At 56.1% G+C, this 17122-nt stretch overlaps 2 protein-coding genes across 11 annotated transcripts in view; one reads left to right on the top strand and one right to left on the bottom strand.

The window, feature by feature from the left end:
* The window catches only part of TMEM63A (transmembrane protein 63A), a 29144-nt gene extending 13919 nt beyond the window's left edge, over window positions 1-15225 (top strand). For all 4 annotated transcript variants that reach the window (XM_072732693.1, XM_026003451.2, XM_026003450.2 and 1 more), the window contains 17 exons: window positions 804-855; window positions 1252-1360; window positions 2025-2095; window positions 3510-3590; window positions 3828-3951; window positions 4043-4176; window positions 5350-5487; window positions 6620-6773; window positions 9414-9520; window positions 9597-9683; window positions 10101-10163; window positions 10542-10704; window positions 10964-11069; window positions 11883-12050; window positions 12634-12749; window positions 13066-13125; window positions 13695-15225. In XM_072732693.1, coding sequence (XP_072588794.1) covers window positions 804-855; window positions 1252-1360; window positions 2025-2095; window positions 3510-3590; window positions 3828-3951; window positions 4043-4176; window positions 5350-5487; window positions 6620-6773; window positions 9414-9520; window positions 9597-9683; window positions 10101-10163; window positions 10542-10704; window positions 10964-11069; window positions 11883-12050; window positions 12634-12749; window positions 13066-13125; window positions 13695-13868 — 1907 coding nt within the window. In that variant the 3' untranslated portion in view covers window positions 13869-15225. The remainder of the gene's footprint in view (window positions 1-803; window positions 856-1251; window positions 1361-2024; window positions 2096-3509; window positions 3591-3827; window positions 3952-4042; window positions 4177-5349; window positions 5488-6619; window positions 6774-9413; window positions 9521-9596; window positions 9684-10100; window positions 10164-10541; window positions 10705-10963; window positions 11070-11882; window positions 12051-12633; window positions 12750-13065; window positions 13126-13694) is intronic.
* The window catches only part of EPHX1 (epoxide hydrolase 1), a 40488-nt gene continuing 38564 nt past the window's right edge, over window positions 15199-17122 (bottom strand). For all 7 annotated transcript variants that reach the window (XM_026003452.2, XM_072732698.1, XM_072732699.1 and 4 more), the window contains 2 exons: window positions 16143-16268; window positions 15199-15646 (listed from right to left, as the gene is read on the bottom strand). In XM_026003452.2, coding sequence (XP_025859237.1) covers window positions 15445-15646; window positions 16143-16268 — 328 coding nt within the window. In that variant the 3' untranslated portion in view covers window positions 15199-15444. The remainder of the gene's footprint in view (window positions 15647-16142; window positions 16269-17122) is intronic.

The following is a 17122-nucleotide window of genomic DNA, read 5'->3' as shown; positions in this document are numbered from 1 at the left end:
GAATCAAGGGCTTTCGGAGAGTATTTTACACTGTCCAGCCCCCACCCAATCAGGAGGCCATAATTAGTGGATCTGGAAGATGTCCATGATGCTCAAAGTCAAAATCAGAGTGGAGAACAATGTTTCTAAGCGACTGTTGGAAGCCAGCTTCCAAAATGCCATCATGAATCCGCTGGGTTTTTTTCTTCTTATTTTTTTAAACTAATCTTTTTTTAAAGATATTATTTATTTATTCATGAGAGACACACAGAGTGAGGCAGAGACATAGGCAGAGGGAGAAGCAGGCTCACTGAAGGGAAACTGTTGCGCGACTCAATCCCGGGACCCTGGGATCATGACCTGAGCCAAAGGCAGATGCTTAACCACTGAGCCACCCAGGTGTCCCTTAATTTAAAAAAATTTTTTTTTTTTAAGTAATCTATCCACCCACTCTGGGGCTCACACTCATGACCCCAAGATCAAGAGTCCCATGCTCTGCTGACTGAGCCAGCCAGGTGCCCCAGGAACCCACTTCTATGCCCTGTGATTCCCAACTTGCTTTTGGAACCAGCTTATTATGATTTTAGATTTCTCAAGGAATGTCACAAGGATTTCAAAGCAGGAAGAATTCGAGTGTTGACTTACCCACGTGGTGGGTTGGGAAGTTGCTGGGTAGAGCAGAGGCCTTGGTTGGTGGAGCTCTGAAATGACCGGATGGATGGTCAGGTCCTCTGACTGGTCTGGGATCACACTCCTTGGCTAGCCATACCGCACCCTCCTTCCCTAACCTGACCCTGGAACTACGTTATCTTGCTTCTCTGCAGATAAAGACCCTTACAGTTTTGGGAGGACCACAATAGCAAACCTGCAGACAGAGTGAGTGTGGGGAGGGGACTGTGAGGGTGCTGATGGTGGGAGCAAGGGGAAAGTGGGTTCCAGAGCCTGGGCTTGGCCAGATAGCCCACTCGAGCAGGCTGATGTCCGAGGGTCCCTCCGCAGCCAGCACCTGTGGCCCGGCTGTGGGCACAGACATGGCCCAGGCAGCGACTCTTTTGCTGGGGGTCCTAGGAGATCCAGAGGGTCCTGTGGGGCAGGGTCCATCTGTCAGGATGATGCCCGCTCTACAGGAGCTGGGCCATGAGACCTCTGTTGGAGGCATCTGCTGGGATGGAGCCATTGGCCCCCAGCTCAGCGCTGGGAGTGGTACCCAGCCTTCCACCCCCACCCCAGCTCAGGAGCCCAGCCCTGATGGCAGCTAGTTTCCCCCCCCAGCAATGACCTCCTCTGGCTGCACACCATCTTCGCTGTCCTTTACCTCATCCTCACCGTGGGCTTCATGCGGCATCACACCCAGTCCATCCTGTACAAGGAGGAGAGCCTGGTAAGCGAAGCTGAGGGTGCAGGTGGGAGCAAGAGCCGAGTGGTGCCCCAGGCCTATGGGCTGGGATCCAGGAGCAGTGATCTTCCAGAGAGGCCTCTGTAGAATCCAGTTGGCATGTTTATACTCAAAGATGATGTTATGTTTTTTTAAAAATTTCTGATTATTTTAGACTGTGGATTTTTTTCCCCTCTGTTTTGCCCACTAGCCCTTAAATTTGTGGGGTTTGGGCTTATAGTCACTGATTCTGAGTACCTTCTCAGAAGTTCGGATGGAGAGCAAGCAGCTCTCTGTCTTTGCAACCCACAGATTGATGGGAGAGGAGGAGATTCTGTGAGTTGGTTCCAGGCCTGAGTCTTCCTCTGATCTGCTGTGTGACACCATTTGAGTCACTCACCCTCTCTGGGTTCCTTCTCCCTTTCTTGTCATGCAAGGGAGGCTCACAGAGTTGCTTTGGAAGTGTATTCTTTGTACAGTCTGGAAGATGATGCTACATGAATGACATCCATCAGGGCTCTCTCTCTGCCAGGCTGCAGGAAGAGAACACCTGAGCCTTCCAAGTTTTCACTGTTTTCTCTGGGGAGACTTGAACAGGGTGGGAAGGCTGGGCCCGCCTGCAGACTGGCTTGCCCTGGTGACTTCTCTTCCTGGTGCGTTTCTCTGGCAGGTGCGGCGGACCCTGTTCATCACGGGCTTTCCCAAGGACACCAAAAAGGAGGCTGTGGAGAGCCACTTCCGGTGAGCAGGGCTGTGGCCCCTCTGGGTGGGACAAGTGCCTTAGGGCAGCACTCTGTCTTCTGCTTGGGCACCCAGAGACCTCAAGAGGGGCTTGGCCCTGCCACACAAGCATCAAATCAGTGCTGGTGTCGTGGAAGGGTTCTGGCCAGGTGGCCTGTCCTCTCTAAGCCACCACACTATGCCGTGTGACCACAGTAGCTGGAGTACAGGCCAGGGTGTAGGTGCAAATAAATGTCTTGAGAGCACATGGAAGATGATCTGCCCTGGGCTTTAAATGAGTGACTGACTTATCTGTAGGTTTTGTCTCTCTCACTAAGATGTACCCAGAGTGGTTCCTGGCATGTAATCAGTGGGGATTTTGTGTGTCTTGGGAGGGAACGTCATGTGGTGGCTCCGGGCACGGGTCCTGGCACTGGGCTGCCTGGATTCATATCAGGGCTCAGACAGCCACTAGCTGTGTGGCCTGGGGCACAAGTCATATAGCCTCTCTGACCTTTATTTTCCTCATCTGGAAAAGATAACTCTCATCTCAGATAACTCTCTTCCTTTGGGTGGGTGGAGGATGGTGCCAATGGTGTTCATCCTTTGTCAGAAGCGCCTGTTGATTTATTTATTTTTTTTTAATTTTTTTTTAATTTTTATTTATGATAGTCACAGAGAGAGAGAGAGAGAGGCAGAGACACAGGCAGAGGGAGAAGCAGGCTCCATGCACCAGAAGCCCGACGTGGGATTCGATCCCGGGTCTCCAGGATCGCGCCCTGGGCCAAAGGCAGGCGCTAAACCGCTGTGCCACCCAGGGATCCCGCGCCTGTTGATTTAAAGCCCAGAGAGTATAAACTTGTCACTTTCAGGCAATTCCTTTTATGCTATTGGACGCCTGGGTGGCTTATCGGTTTAGTGCCTGCCTTCGGCTCAGGGCGTGATCCTGGGGTTCCGGGATCGAGTCCCACATCGGGCTCCCTGCATGGACCCTGCTTCTCCCTCTGCCTATGTCTCTGCCTCTCTCTCCCTGTCTCTCTCATGAATAAATAAATAAAGTCCTTAAAAAATTACTTTCATGCTATTAAAAAAGGCCTCTTTGTATGAAATTTCAAAATTTCTTAAAATGCCTGGATGGCTCAGCAGTTGAGCATCTGCCTTTGGCTCAGGTCATAATCCTGGGGTCCTGGGATCGAGTCCCGCATCAGGTTCCCCATAGGGAACCTCCTTCCCCCTCTGCCTGTGTCTCTGCCTCTCTCTCTCTGTCTCTCATAAACAAATAAATAAAGTCTTTAAAAAAAATTTTCTGATCTGCAATCCCTGATAAAAGACATAGAGAAAAGAGGTCTCTGGTAGCACACAAGGTAGCCTTGGAGACTTGGGCATCTCTCCTGTCTGGGACGTTCTCTTTTCCAATGGCCATCTTTGGGCACAGGGACGCATATCCCACGTGTGAGGTGGTGGATGTCCAGCTGTGCTACAACGTGGCCAGGCTGATGTACCTGTGCAAGGAGAGGTAAGTGGGGGCTGGCCAGGAGTAGCCCGCTGGGTAGCAACTTTCTCCTGCACTGAGACCCCCCTTCCTGCTGGCTGTGGCTGGTGCCCTCAGTGGGGAAGGCAGGAGGGTGGCTCTGCCCTTTCTTGTTTAGAAAGCTGAACTCCTGGGTCTGGTGGGCACCGATGGTGGGAGGGTGAGTGTGGGGTGTGGGCTACAGGATTAGCTGACATTTGCACCTGCCCCTCCACCCTACAGGAAGAAGGCTGAGAAGAGCCTGACCTATTACACCAACCTGCAGGCGAAGACAGGCCAGTGGACCCTTATCAACCCCAAGACCTGCGGCCAGTTCTGCTGCTGTGAAGTGCCGGGCTGTGAGTGGGTGAGGGCCCAGCCCTGCAGGAGCACACCGCAGGGTCCCCGACCTGCACCCAGGGCCGTGTTGTCACCAGGGCATGTTTGTCCCCTGGCAGGAGGACGCCATCTCCTACTACACGCGCTTGAAGGACAGGCTGATGGAGAGGATCGCGGAGGAGGAATGCCGTGTCCAGGAGCAGCCCCTGGGGATGGCCTTCGTCACCTTCCAGGAGAAGTCCATGGCCATCTAGTGAGTATGACAGGGCGCGGGGGCCCCCCTCCAGATGACTTGCTATCCCTGCTGGGGATGCATGGTACTGCTGAATCCATCTCTGGGATTTGCCAGGGGGCATTTCTGCCTCTTTCCCCAGATGTGGCTGGGGAGGCCACACTCCCTCTGTCATCGCAGCCCGAGTTTGTGTGACAGCTGGCCAGGGCTGATTCTTTTGAGCCCCTCTTGGGTTGATGTGGCCTCACCACTGGGCTCTCACTAGCCACCCTGGGGATCCCGTTGCTTTGTGTCCAGTGTTCTGTCCAGCGGGATAGATGTTGCCCTCCTTCAGATATCCTCTCTGGACCACAGATCTTCTTCTGTGCGTGGGCTTCCTATCTTCATACAAACACACAGACCCCTGGACACTCGGGGCACTCCCTGCTGCAAAGCCGAGGCCTGGGGAGGGTTCCAGAGTGCATTCGGGCTCCCATAGCGGTCTCACATGGGAACTCGGTGTCATCTTGCCTTGGGAACAGCACCGCCTGGGATTGGGAGAGGGCTGTGGAAAGCAGGTAGCCACATGGACACCCCTTCTCCTGCCTTCTCTGTGGGCAGCGCGGACCCAGGAACAGCCCCCTGGTGTGCCCTGCAGACCCTGCAGTGAGGTGGGAGCCAGAAGGGGGAGATGTCCATATAGATAGAGGGTGTTCTGAGTCAGGAGTGGGGGACATGGAGAGGGTGGGGGTTGGGGTGGCCGTCCTAGGGAGGGATGCAGGGTGTCAGAGTGCAAAGGAGTGAGGGAAAGGGCGGTGAGGCCCTGGCCAGCTGCAGGATGTGCCCACAGCTCCAGCGTGCTAGGCGGGCAGAGGGGATGGCCCAGGGAGGAGCGTTGGGTGAGGCTGTGCAACAGCGTAGGAGGCAGCATCAGATGGATGGAGCACAAACCCAAGTGGGAGAGCCTTGGTTTCTTTTTCCATAAAGCAGAAGTCCTCCCTGGCTTGCCGGGTTGTTCTGGGACTCAGACAGAGTCCTCCCTGCAGTGTGCCAGGCACGATGTTTCTTAGCATCACCTGTAACAAACTAATAAGAAAGCCAAGGTCCTGTGCCCTGGGGCCCTGCTCTCACTGGGTATTGTCTCCCATGTATGTACGCGATGCCCTGCGATGCCCTCTGTGTCCGGGCCCTGGCCACCTCTGCTTTTCCTGGCAGCATCCTGAAAGACTTCAATGCCTGCAAGTGTCAGAGCTTGCGGTGCAAAGGGGAGCCCCAGCCGTCTTCCTGCAGCAAAGAGCTCTGCACTTCCAAATGGACAGTGACTTTTGCCACCTACCCTGAGGACATCTGCTGGTGAGCCCCCAGGACAGGTGGGGGTGGGAGAGAGTCCCCAGGGCTGGTGGGGCTGCCCTGTCACCTGGAAGCACCAGCAGGATCTGGCAGTCAGGGAGGTCCGTAGGCGGCCCCTGCTCCTCTCCGAGCCCGGGCACGTGGGGCGGGGGGGCATGATGTGTGTGTAGGGGGCTGTCCGTGCCCCATGCTTTGCTCCAGTGAATCCAAAACATCCAAAATATTAGCATTTCAATGTGTGATCAGTTATTTTTTAGTTGTGATGTTTCTCTTTTTCATACTCAGCATCTTTGAAATCCAGTGGGTATGTTACCTGGATTAGGACCAGCCCCGTGGCAATGCCCAGCAGCCAGGCATGGCTCCTGGCCCTTGTCTCCCCCCATGCAGCCTTAGGGCAGGTGTTGGCCTCCCCCTCCCCCAATCTAGCCTGGGGGACAGGCTGGCGAGCTGAGCTGTGTCCAAGGGGGCCATTGGCCAGCCTTGAGCATGATGTGCGTGGTGAGGGCAGCCCCAGCAGAGGCCCCAGAGAGGCTGGCCTCAGTTTCTTCCTTACCCCTCCTCCGCTCTCCTCCTGGAGCGAGCTTTGGGTGCTTGTCTCCATTGGCTCTAGCTTGGCCTCTGAGGGGTCTGCACCTCACTTCACAGTGTTCATCAAACTCAGGTGGTTTGTTGTCTGTTCTCAGTGGGGTGAGAGGCCAGGACAGGCTATCTCTGTCTGTCCCTGGCCCTTACGTCCCCTGCCTGCCCTCCCTGCATCCACTCCTTGCCCCTGCTGGGAAGAATGTGTCACCAGTCACCAAAAGTTGCAGACATAGCTGGGGAGTACCGGCTCAGAGCCTTGCTTTTGTCTGCCTAGGTATTCATGGCATCTCTTTGGTGGGTTCTGGTCCCCAGGCTGTAACTGGGGAGCCATGTTAGCAGTGAACAGTCTCTTTTCCCTTGGAGAGACCCAAACTTGACATTACTGGAGCTGAAGGTCAAGACAGAGCACTTGCCTGTACTCCTGAGGTCGAAATGAGCCCCCAGCCAGAGCCCTCGGGCTGGTCTCCTGCCCTAAGTTTGACTTGTGGACCCACCAACTCTGGGGGCGGGTGCCTGGGAGATAAGCCTACTGGCCATGACCTCCCCTCTGCAGGAAGAACCTCTCCATCCAGGGCTTCCGCTGGTGGTTCCAGTGGCTGGGCATCAACTTCACTCTCTTCGTGGGACTGTTTTTCCTGACCACGCCCTCCATCATCCTGTCCACCATAGACAAGTTCAATGTCACCAAACCCATCCATGAGCTGAACGTGAGTGACCATTCTGCAAGGCCCCTCCTGCAAGGCTGGTGACTAGAAGGCGTGGTGGATGGAACAAGAAACAAGAGATGTGGGCAGGGAGCTGGAGCAGTGTCTCTCAGCAGGGGCTGTGGTGAGGCAGGTGGTTGGGGGGGGCAGGAAGGAGTGACATGGATTGGGGCAGCAGGGTGGGATTATTTCTTTCACATTCAATAATCTTGCTACAAAGCCATTGATTCTAGATAGGAAACATAATTATTTTTTCATAATTTTTGAAAAAGAATTCATTTATTTGAGAGAAAGAGTGTGTGTGGACATGTGGGGGGAAGGGGCAGAGGGAGAGGGTGAAGCAGACTCCTTGCTGAGCTTGATCCCAGAACTCTGAGATCATGACCTGAGCTACCTAGGTGCCCCCAAATGATTTTTTTTTAAATCTTAGGTGAATCCAGAATAGCTAAATACTCCCTAAATTGGCATTTGCTTAAAAAGGTATTGTTTTCTCATAATTAGCTCTGCTGAAATATCATCCTAAATCTTTCTTATTTATTCCAATTCCATTTGGCGTTCAGTTAATCACGCTCTGGGAAGGCACATGGGGCTGGAGGGCCTGAGGTCCTGGCCCTTGCTCTGCTGTTTGTTCCCTGCTGATGAATTCTTAGCCTGGATTTCCATCTGATAGCTGGACTGAAACACCTGCCATAGCATCCTCACAGGGCTGCTCATGAGCTAATATGTGGTCAAAGCTCTCTTACATGATTTGGTAAACAGGTTTAATAAACAGGTTTATTAAGAGGTTAATAAACATCATTAAAAAATCTATAGTGTACATTAAGCAGTTTTATTTAGACTTAAAGCCTGTAAATGTTGTTCATGCCTTTGCCAATCTTTGGGTGTATGGTCAAGGCCTGTTCTTTGGAGGGTGGATCAGCTAAGTGGACCCCCTCCTTTTCTGTTCTCCATAAGACAGTTTTGTTTTGTTTTTTAAGATTTTATTTTTTATTTATTTGAGAGAGAGAGAGAGAGAGAGAGAGAGAGAGAGAGAGAACATACACGAGCAAGGGGAGGGGCAGGCAGAGGGAGAAGCAGATCCCCTGCTGAGCAGGGAGTCCCACGTGGGGCTTGATCTCAGGACCCTGAGATCATGACCTGAGCCGAAGGCAGATGCTTCACTGACTGGGCCACCTAGATGCCCCAGTTTTTGTTTCTTAAGTAAAGCGAGAATCTACAGATAACTTGCAGAGCCATTCTAAGTACAGATCTCTCCTGAATCTCCAGTCCCTTGGTGTTCTATAGTTAATTTACTGTCATATAATTCAGTAACATTTTTATTTAATTTTATTTTTAAAATTTATTTATTTTTTTAAATTTTCATTTATTTATGATAGTCACAGAGAGAGAGAGAGAGAGGCAGAGACACAGGCAGAGGGAGAAGCAGGCTCCATGCACCGGGAGCCTGACGTGTGACTCGATCCCGGGTCTCCAGGATTGCGCCCTGGGCCAAAGGCAGGCGCCAAACTGCTGCACCACCCAGGGATCCCCTAAAATTTATTTTTTTAAAAAGATTTTATTTATTTATTCATGAGAGACACACAGAGAGAGGCAGAGACATAGGCAGAAGGGGAGGCAGGCTCCCTGCGCGGGGAGCCTGATGTGGGACTCGATCCCAGGACCCTGGGATCACAACCTGAGCTGACAGCAGATGCTCAACCACTGAGCCACCCAGGCATCCCTCAGTAACATTTCTTTAAAAAGATTTATTTACTTGAGAGAAAGGGGGAGCACAGGGAGGAAGGGCAGAGGGAGAGAAAGAGAGAATCCCAAGCAGACTTCCTGCTGAGCATGGAGCGTGATGCAGGGCTCGATGTCACGACCCCGACATTGTGACCTGAGCCAAAATCAAGAGTCAGACGCCCAACTGACTGAGCCACCCAGTGCCTCTAATTCAGTAGCATTTTTAAGAAATTGGCCTTTATAGTCTTTCTGAAGTATGCAACTTAGTTTTCAAGAAATTTTCTCCCTTGGGCACCTGGGTGGCTCAGTTGGTGAAGCATCCAGATGTCTTTCTGCCTTCAGCTCAGGTCATGATCTCAGGGTCCTGGGATCGAGCCCCACGTTGGGCTCCCTGCTCAGTGGGGAGCCTGCTGCTCCTTCTGCCTTTCCTCCTGCTCTCTCTCTGTCTCTTAGATAAATAAGAAAAATCTTAAATAAAGAAATTTCCTCTCTTGTTATACTCACTTTATCAGGGAAAGTAGTAGTGGGTCAGCTTGTGTGATGACAGCCCTGAGCGCAGCAGGCGCACAAGGGATTGGGCCCCTATTGGGCCGGCGGTTGCTGAGCGGGTGGCTGCCCCAGGGAGGCCTGGCTTCAGTGTGTCCACCTCCTTCGGCATCTGCTATTGGGTTTGTATCAGGCGGCCGGAGGTGATCGATGTGGTCAGTAGGGCACGTGCAAATGAGCCATATGTGAAGTTCCTTCCTTTGCTCCAAAGAGCTGTCTTCCCGCCAAGTGCCATTACAGCCTCTTCAACCACTGCTCTGGAATACCTACCCTGTACCAGGCCCAGCGTCAGCTCTGGGGGCGGAGGGCAGGCAGGACCAAGAGGTCCCCATGTGGCCATGCCCATGTCTCTTCTCTGTGGCCATTGTTTTCCAGGACCCAGTCATCAGCCAGTTCTTCCCCACCCTCTTGCTGTGGTCCTTCTCTGCTCTGCTCCCCACCATCGTGTACTACTCTACACTGCTGGAGTCTCACTGGACCAAGTGAGTGATCAGGGGTATCCCTGGGGCCACCTGGGATACTTGGGGGCCCGGGGGACTCACCTGTGGCTTCCTGCAGGTCCGGAGAAAACCGCATCATGATGTCAAAGGTCTACATATTCCTAATCTTCATGGTGCTAATCCTGCCCTCCCTGGGCCTCACCAGGTACACATCACCTCCACCTTGTGCTCCGAATTAGCATGGGGGCTAGATCTGAAGAGCTCTGTCCCCAGGAGAGGGGAGATAGTTTGGGGGTGTGTGCAAATCCCCGTCACCCCACCCGGGGAGCTCTTGTGCAGGCTCCTTGATTCTTCTGGATATAGGGTCTTTTTTCCTTTAAAAGAAGCTTGAAAACAAAACTTAGCACGGACCTTCCCCTCAGGACAAGGACCATCTTTTAAGGGAAGGAGTCGCTGTCAAAGCTGCCCTGCTCGTTAAATGGAACAAGTGGCATCTTAGACAAGAAATTTGGACCTGGAGTTTCCGCCTGATGTTCAGAGCAGAGAGGAATGAAAACATGCAGGCATCACGCAGAGCACTGGACATAAATTCTCATGGCATTCATTTCTTTCTTTCTTCCAGTCTGGATTTTTTCTTCCGGTGGCTCTTTGACAAAACTTCCTCAGAAACCTCCATCAGGCTGGAGTGAGTATCAGCCACCTTGTGTTTCAGAGCTGCATTCCAGGGGCACGTCCCCCCGGGGCTGGGCTGGGGCTGCAGGGGACAGTACTCTCCTCCTGGGGCCCCTGGGCCTGGCATTCCCACAGCGTCCCTCCCAGGCTGAGCAGAACCATCAGTGGGCACTGTGGAGCTGACCAGCTTTGCACTGCGTGTGCAGAAATGTGGTTCATCTTTGAGGCTGAAACTCCAGTAGTGGAGTCTTGTTCATTTTTTGAGACTTATTCCTGAGAACAGAGCCACTCGGGGAGGAGAGGAATCATTAGGCTCCCTGAGGGAGAGGGTGGTGGGGGAGAGGCTCCTAGGCCTCAGCTCACCACCACCCCTGCCCCGGTGGCCCCCCAGGTGTGTCTTCCTGCCTGACCAGGGAGCCTTCTTTGTGAACTATGTCATCGCCTCGGCCTTCATCGGCAATGGCATGGAGCTGCTGCGGCTGCCGGGCCTGATCCTCTACACCTTCCGCATGATCATGGCCAAGACCGCGGCCGACCGCAGGAACATCAAGCAGGTACAGCGGCGCGGCGGGTATGGCTGGAGTGTAGACTCCCTCCCAGGACCCCAGCCTCTGCACCGTGGGGTTCCCCAGAGGTTGACCCTGAAGCTTAGGGTGGGGGGGTCACTGTGCCATTGGTCCTCAGCACCCTCAGCCTGGTTGAGCCTGAGGCAGAAAGGTTCCCAAGAGGTGGGGGGAGCTGTGTGCCTCCCATTTCCAGCGTCCTCGTCTGTGCCCTGGCTGCCTGGAGTGAGCTCCTTTCCCCTCTGCCCAGAACCAGGCCTTCCAGTTTGAGTTTGGAGCCATGTACGCATGGATGCTGTGTGTCTTCACCGTCATCGTGGCCTACAGCATCACCTGCCCCATCATTGCGCCGTTCGGTGAGTGGTCCCGGAGCAGCCCCGGGGGGATAGGGGGCTGATTCTCCCTCCATCCGTGGTCCCTGCAGCCAACCCTCTGGAACCACCTGGATTCTCAGTCCTAACACTCAATGCTGGCCTATGAAGCGGTCTCCTGCCCACGCCCTTCCAGTGTGGAAGCCCTCAGTGTGACACTAGTGAGGAGTAGATGCAGGATTTGAACTGTTTGACTTTAGAGACCAAAGTCCTGCCACTAAAATAAGCATCAGGAACTCCAGAGAGATGGAAGATTCTGGAAGGAAACAGAACACCCAAGAGACTGTTGGCAGTGCCTGCTGAGGTTTAGGGGTGGGAGGAGGATTCACTTGTCCCTGTATGTTCTTCAACTATTTAAAAAAGTGTATGGTAATAATCTTTAAAAAAATAATTTTTTAAAGAACGTGGCTTCATAGAGGAGGCTGCACCCCACCTTCTATGCTGCCCCTGGGGTAGGACTCTGGGGCATCTGCCGACTACTGGGTATAATGGGTCAGCTTGGGTGGGGGAGGGAGGGAGAGCCGGAGCCTTGTGGGGTGGTGGGGGGCTCGTGGGGGAGGTCCCAGAAATAGTTGAGTCTGAGCGTCTGGATGTAAAGTAGCTTCTTTCTGCAGAATGATCCTAGAATTTCTGTGTGCTACAGGGACAGGGACAGGGAGAGGACACCCGCAGCTGGGATGTGTGTTTAGCCCTCTTTGGGTTTCCTGTGGTGGGGCAGCAGAGCCAGCCCCAGGAGGAAGGAGGTGAAGGGGCCCCGGGGCCCAGCCGGGTTTGCCGCTCACAGCCCCATCCCTGCAGGCCTCATCTACATCCTACTCAAACACATGGTGGACCGACACAACCTCTACTTTGCCTACCTCCCGGCCAAGCTGGAGAAGAGGATCCACTTGGCGGCTGTGAACCAGGCCTTGGCCGCCCCCATCTTGTGTCTCTTCTGGCTCTATTTCTTCTCCTTCTTGCGTCTGGGTGAGGGGCCCTCCCGGCCACGGTGGGGTGTGGGCTGGGGGCAGGAGGCAGCTCTGGAGGAGGCCTTCACAGCAGCTGGTCAGATCCCGCCCCTGGATGGCCAGTCAGAGGGTGGTGGCTGGGGGAGGGCTGGCTGACAGCTCGGCTCCAGAGCTGCCCCTGGTGACCCTGGTGGTACGTTAGTGGAGAAGCTTCCAGAGAAGGCAGCCCCCTTATCAGTGCTGAGCCAGAGATGGGCACGCTGGTCCAGGCTGCCCTTTGGGGTGCGGGTGGGCCCGGGTCTTCATAGCTTACATTCTTGTGCAAAGGAAAAATCAGAAGGCATGTGACCATGCCCCATCAGGTGGGGGAGCCCCACTCCTACCTCGCCCAGGGCACAACCCAGCAAGGAAGTGGACAGGTGGATGTGGTGTCCCAGGCCCTGGAATCTGACTGGGGATGGAGGCAGCTGGTCCATGGGATCCCCTGGGTACTCCTGGCTGGTACAGACACCCTCCCTGCAGTGGGAGAGGTCACAAACAGATCCTGCGCCACATGCAGCCCCTCTTCCCCCCTGGCAAGGCTGGCCTGTCTCTGTCCCCAGGTCTGAAGGCCCCCCTCACTGTGTTCACCTTCCTGGTCGTGCTGCTCACCATCCTGGTCTGCCTGGCCTACACCTGCTTTGGATGCTTCAAGCACCTGAGCCCTCACAACTACAAGGTGAAGGGAGCTGGGTCCCCCCACAGCCATTCACCCATGTGGCCCAGGGGAGAAGGTGGCAGGTCCGCTGCCCACCTCATCACACGCCCTCTCCAGATTTTGTTTCCCCATGGGGCAGGCACAGCACTCGTGCCATGTGTCACCTCCCCACCCCTTCCCTGCTCCCCGGGAGGCCCACCCCCCAACCCTCTGCTGCCGGGAGCTTGGCGCCAGCTGGTACTGCCATCCTGAGTGTTAATAGTCTGTTTGTTTGGAGGATGCTAGTGCAGGAAGATCGGTTTTGTTTCTCATCACAAATGTGTGCTGTTGTCTGCAGACAGAAGACTCAGGGGACAAAGGAAGTGAGGCAGAAGCCCCCAGGCCAACACCCTTCACGGTACGTTCTGCTTCTTCCCTGAGCAACAAGCCTCAGTGGTTCCCAGGCTCCTGGTGAGACGGAAGTCCCTTGATCACATGGCAGCCGTGGTCCTTTCGAGAAGGAATCCCTAGGCCCTCGGGATGCTTCACCTGCAGAGGTGAAGCCGCGTTCCTTTGGCCAAGATGCCGCCCCGTCCCCTGGTTCCAGTTCTGGGCCCTCGTTTGTTCTCTGCAGGTTGAATGCCTGCTGGGTGAGGCCCCCACGGTACCTGACAGGGCCAGGCCTGGGCCAGAGACCCAGGTCACAGCACCCTTCTGTCCAGCCCCTGCCCCCCCCGCCCAGGTCAGGCATTCTTAGGGGTGTCTGTCCTTGGTCCAGCCCCAGAGAAGGTTTTAAAGAAGATTCATTCCCTGGAGGCACACCTGCCCCTGCCCCTGCAGACAAGGGAGGAGGCATGGCAGGTGGATGGCCCAAATCCCCTTCTTAGCCTGGCTCTGGGGAGGAGTAGCGGGAGTGGGGTGGAGGGCTGGGTCTGAAATCTCATGCCTGGCCCTGCTCCAAGCACTCAGACCCCCATTTTCTGGCAGCCCTATGTGCCCCGGATTCTGAATGGCTTGTCCTCGGAGAGAACAGCCCTGTCCCCACAGCAGCAGCAGACCTACGGCGCCATCCACAGCATCAGCGGGACTGTCCCAGGGCAGTGCCCAGCCCAGGGCCCTGGGGACAGTGACAGCGAGCTGCCTGTCTACCAGGAGGCCTGAGGGCGGCCAGGCCAGGCTCCGAGCCGGGAGAGGAGACCCAGGTGGGAAAGCAGCCAAGCCCAGGATTACGTTCCACCTGTTTTAAGCACAACTGCTCCCCAAGGATGGAACTGGAAAGATGCTCCTGCCCTTGGCTGAGGAAGATAGGCTGGGACTCCCATGGGGTGGTGAGCAGCAGCCTTCCCGGCCACAGCAGCGAGGAGGGGGTCATGCAGCCCTGTCCTCCGACCTGCTTGCCAGAGGCCTGCTTCCTTCTATGTCTCCCTCCTGCACAAACGTCCAGCTCTGTGGCTGGGACAACGTCCCTGGGGATTTTTAGCAAAATCACGTGTTGGAATTACACCCGTAGCCCCAGCTGCTGTGGTGACCAGATCAGGTACGAGGGAGAATGGAGCAGTGGAGGGGCCCCCCCTCGGAGGCCCCAGACGCTGCCCATCCAGCTCCAGGCACACACTCAACCAGCTGATAACCAAAGAGCCTGCGGCAGAGCCAGGCCAGAGATGGGGTCCAGATGATGGTCAGGGTCCATTCCAGCCCTCCTCTGCCGATCCCGGGCACCCACTGTGGGAACAGGAAGGCGATGGGCCCATCTGGGGGGCCCCACACCCCTCCTGGCTGCACGCGGCCCTCCATGCCCACCTGGTGGCTCCTTTTGTATCATGTTGCCAGTGACACTGGCTGGATCAGGGTCACCCTGTGGCAGGCAGGGACAATGAGGACCACTAATGAAGTGCCTAAACAGCCAGACTGGTGAGATCCACCCTCTCTTGCCTCTGCAGGGCTGCATATGCCTGCTCCCTCCAAGGTTTGGGTGGCCTCCTAGAGCAGAGCCAGGGGAACAGGTCAGGAAAGGGGGAGAAAGAGGGGGTGTCTGTGCCTAGCTGGGCCATGCACCACCCTTAGGCTGTGACCCCAGCTGGAAGGGCAGGTGGCCCCTTCCTTTCTCTTCCTGCAAGGATGGGGATGGGATGCAGTTCTGGGCATTTGCAGGAGAAGCAGCCTCCTGCTGCCTCCAGGGGATGCCAGAGGCACAGGGAGCAGTGCATGTGGGGGGCCCACTCTGTAGGGACCCAGTGGTGTGTGGTTCAGGGCCCTGCGATCCTGCCCCAGTGTCGCCCAGCCTCAGGCCCTGCTCCATGCTCTGAGGTGCCCAGGACACCGGGAGGGGGTACAGTGGCATCTTGGTGCTCTGTGGGCCTGTCTTGCCCTTCTAGGAAAGGGTTGGGCGGGGCGGCCCCCTCCTCAACCCAGACTGCAGACCTGTCAGCTCCACTGGGAGGGGGACCCCATGTGGGCTTGGGGCATGCATATGTCACCTGGTCCCAGCCACTTTTAAGAATAAAATCATTTATCATTATTGATTGTGTGTGTGGGAGCACTGGTGCTGGCAGTGAGCATGGGGTCCAGGCATGGGCAGGGGACAGGCATGGGGGTGTACATCTTTGCCAAGAGAACACTGGGAGCCTCCCTGCTCCCTGGGAGCCGGCACCGGGAGGCGGGGTGTGGGGGCTTCCAGGTAAAGGGGCAGACGTTGTTGGCCAGGGAGCCCCAGGGTGACAGCCAGTCCCCATGGGCATCAGCGTAGCTCCAGAAGCCCCACGAACTTGCGGATGTCCTGTGCCAGCAGCTCTGGCTCCTCAAATGCGGCAAAGTGGCCCCCACGGGCCATGTAGGAGTAGGAGATGAGTTTTGGGTACTTGGCCTTCACCCACTTTTCTGGCACGTGCATTAACTCACAAGGGAAGGCAGCAAAGCCTGTGGGCACGTAGACCTTCATCCTAGAAGGGGCAGAGGTCCCAGTGAGGGGTGAGGTGGCCTCCTGGTCCCCGTCTTTGCCCCGTAGCAGGGGTTCCAGGATGGGGTGGGGGTCTGTTCACCAGCCACAGGAAGCCGTAAGGAGGACAGACCCAGGGCTCTAACCACCCCCTCCAATCCAACCACTGGGGGCCTTCTTCTCTGGAGAACATGACTGAGTGGGACAGGGCAGCTTCTCACACCCCCAGCCAGCTCCTCTTTGCTGCCCCTGAAGGGTCTGGAAGCCTCAGAACCGTCACTGCTAGCCGGGCCAGCATCCTGGTGGCCTGGGGCCAGCTTGCTTTCCCTCTGTGAGCTCATTACATCGTGTCCTCATCCCAGGCACCTGGGCACCTGGCAGGCAAGGCTGTACTGTCCCACTGTCAAATATGCCTCCTTGGGGTCGACAGCCGGTGGTCCTGCTGCTCCCAGCCTAGAAGCCCGTGGGCAGGGGCCCAGTGTGGGCTCAGCCAGACTCACCGGTCATGTGCGTTGGCCATGAAGCCCTGCCCCAGGTTCTCCTTGTAGAAGCGCTGGGAGGAGGCAATGGTGCCTGTGGTCCAGTAGAGCATGACATTGGTCAGCAGGTCATCCAGGGAGAACTTCCTACGAGAGCAGAACCGGAAGGCGGCTCAGGGGCAGGCTTTCAGGCTGCAGGCACAGGCCAGGACCCCCGCCGCCTGTCTGGCTTCCTCGTCAGAGTGCACCCAAGGTTGGGCACAGGCAGGCTTGGCCCAGGGTCGCCAGCTGCCACAACAACAGGACCAGGCTATGCTGGCTGCCACCGTCATCCTGGGCAGTGTCAGCGCACCCCCTCCTTGCCCATCCCCAGAGGCTCAGCCTAGGGGACGAGCAGGCGAGGTCAGCGGGACCCCTGGGCCCTCTGTACAGGCCACCCTCAGGCCAGCCCCAGGTGGGCTCACCCCGACCAGGCCCTGGGTGGATCCCAGCTTCCAGGCCCTTAGAGCCCCTAGATCCACCTGGCATTGCCTGTAAGCCTCCTGCCAAGCTTGTGTCATCCCATGTGGGAGCCATGGTGCCCTGCAGACACCTTCCCATTCAGCATAGGACACCCCTTTCTTCCTCACCCCAGGACTGCTGAGTGGGGGGACCCCACCCAGGCAGCAGGCCTCCATGCTTGGCGAGGAAAGAGCCATTTGGTTCTTACTGTTGGGGCACATGTGGTCTGTGGACCCTGAGACTCCACATTCCCCTGGCCCCACCTGCCCTTGGGCTCACTGTACCCTGTGTCCAGAAGCCCGGGAGCCTGCCATGGGGCCCACTGCATGTGCCCTCTGGGCATCCACCTCTGCCCCTGTGCCCCCCACTCATCTTTGCCCCACCAGCCTCTGCACTTCCCTCCCAGGATAGCACCCCTTGCACCCGGACCCACTGGCTTCCCTCCCCATCCCCCTCACTTCTATGATACACCCTTGATGCCCTCAGCCCTGTACCTTCTG

The sequence above is a fragment of the Vulpes vulpes genome, chromosome 13 (genome assembly GCF_048418805.1).
Source record: "Vulpes vulpes isolate BD-2025 chromosome 13, VulVul3, whole genome shotgun sequence".
Taxonomy (NCBI): Eukaryota; Metazoa; Chordata; class Mammalia; order Carnivora; family Canidae; genus Vulpes; species Vulpes vulpes.
The sequence above is the reverse complement of the archived record's forward strand: the minus strand, read 5'-3'. Positions and strand labels throughout refer to the sequence as shown.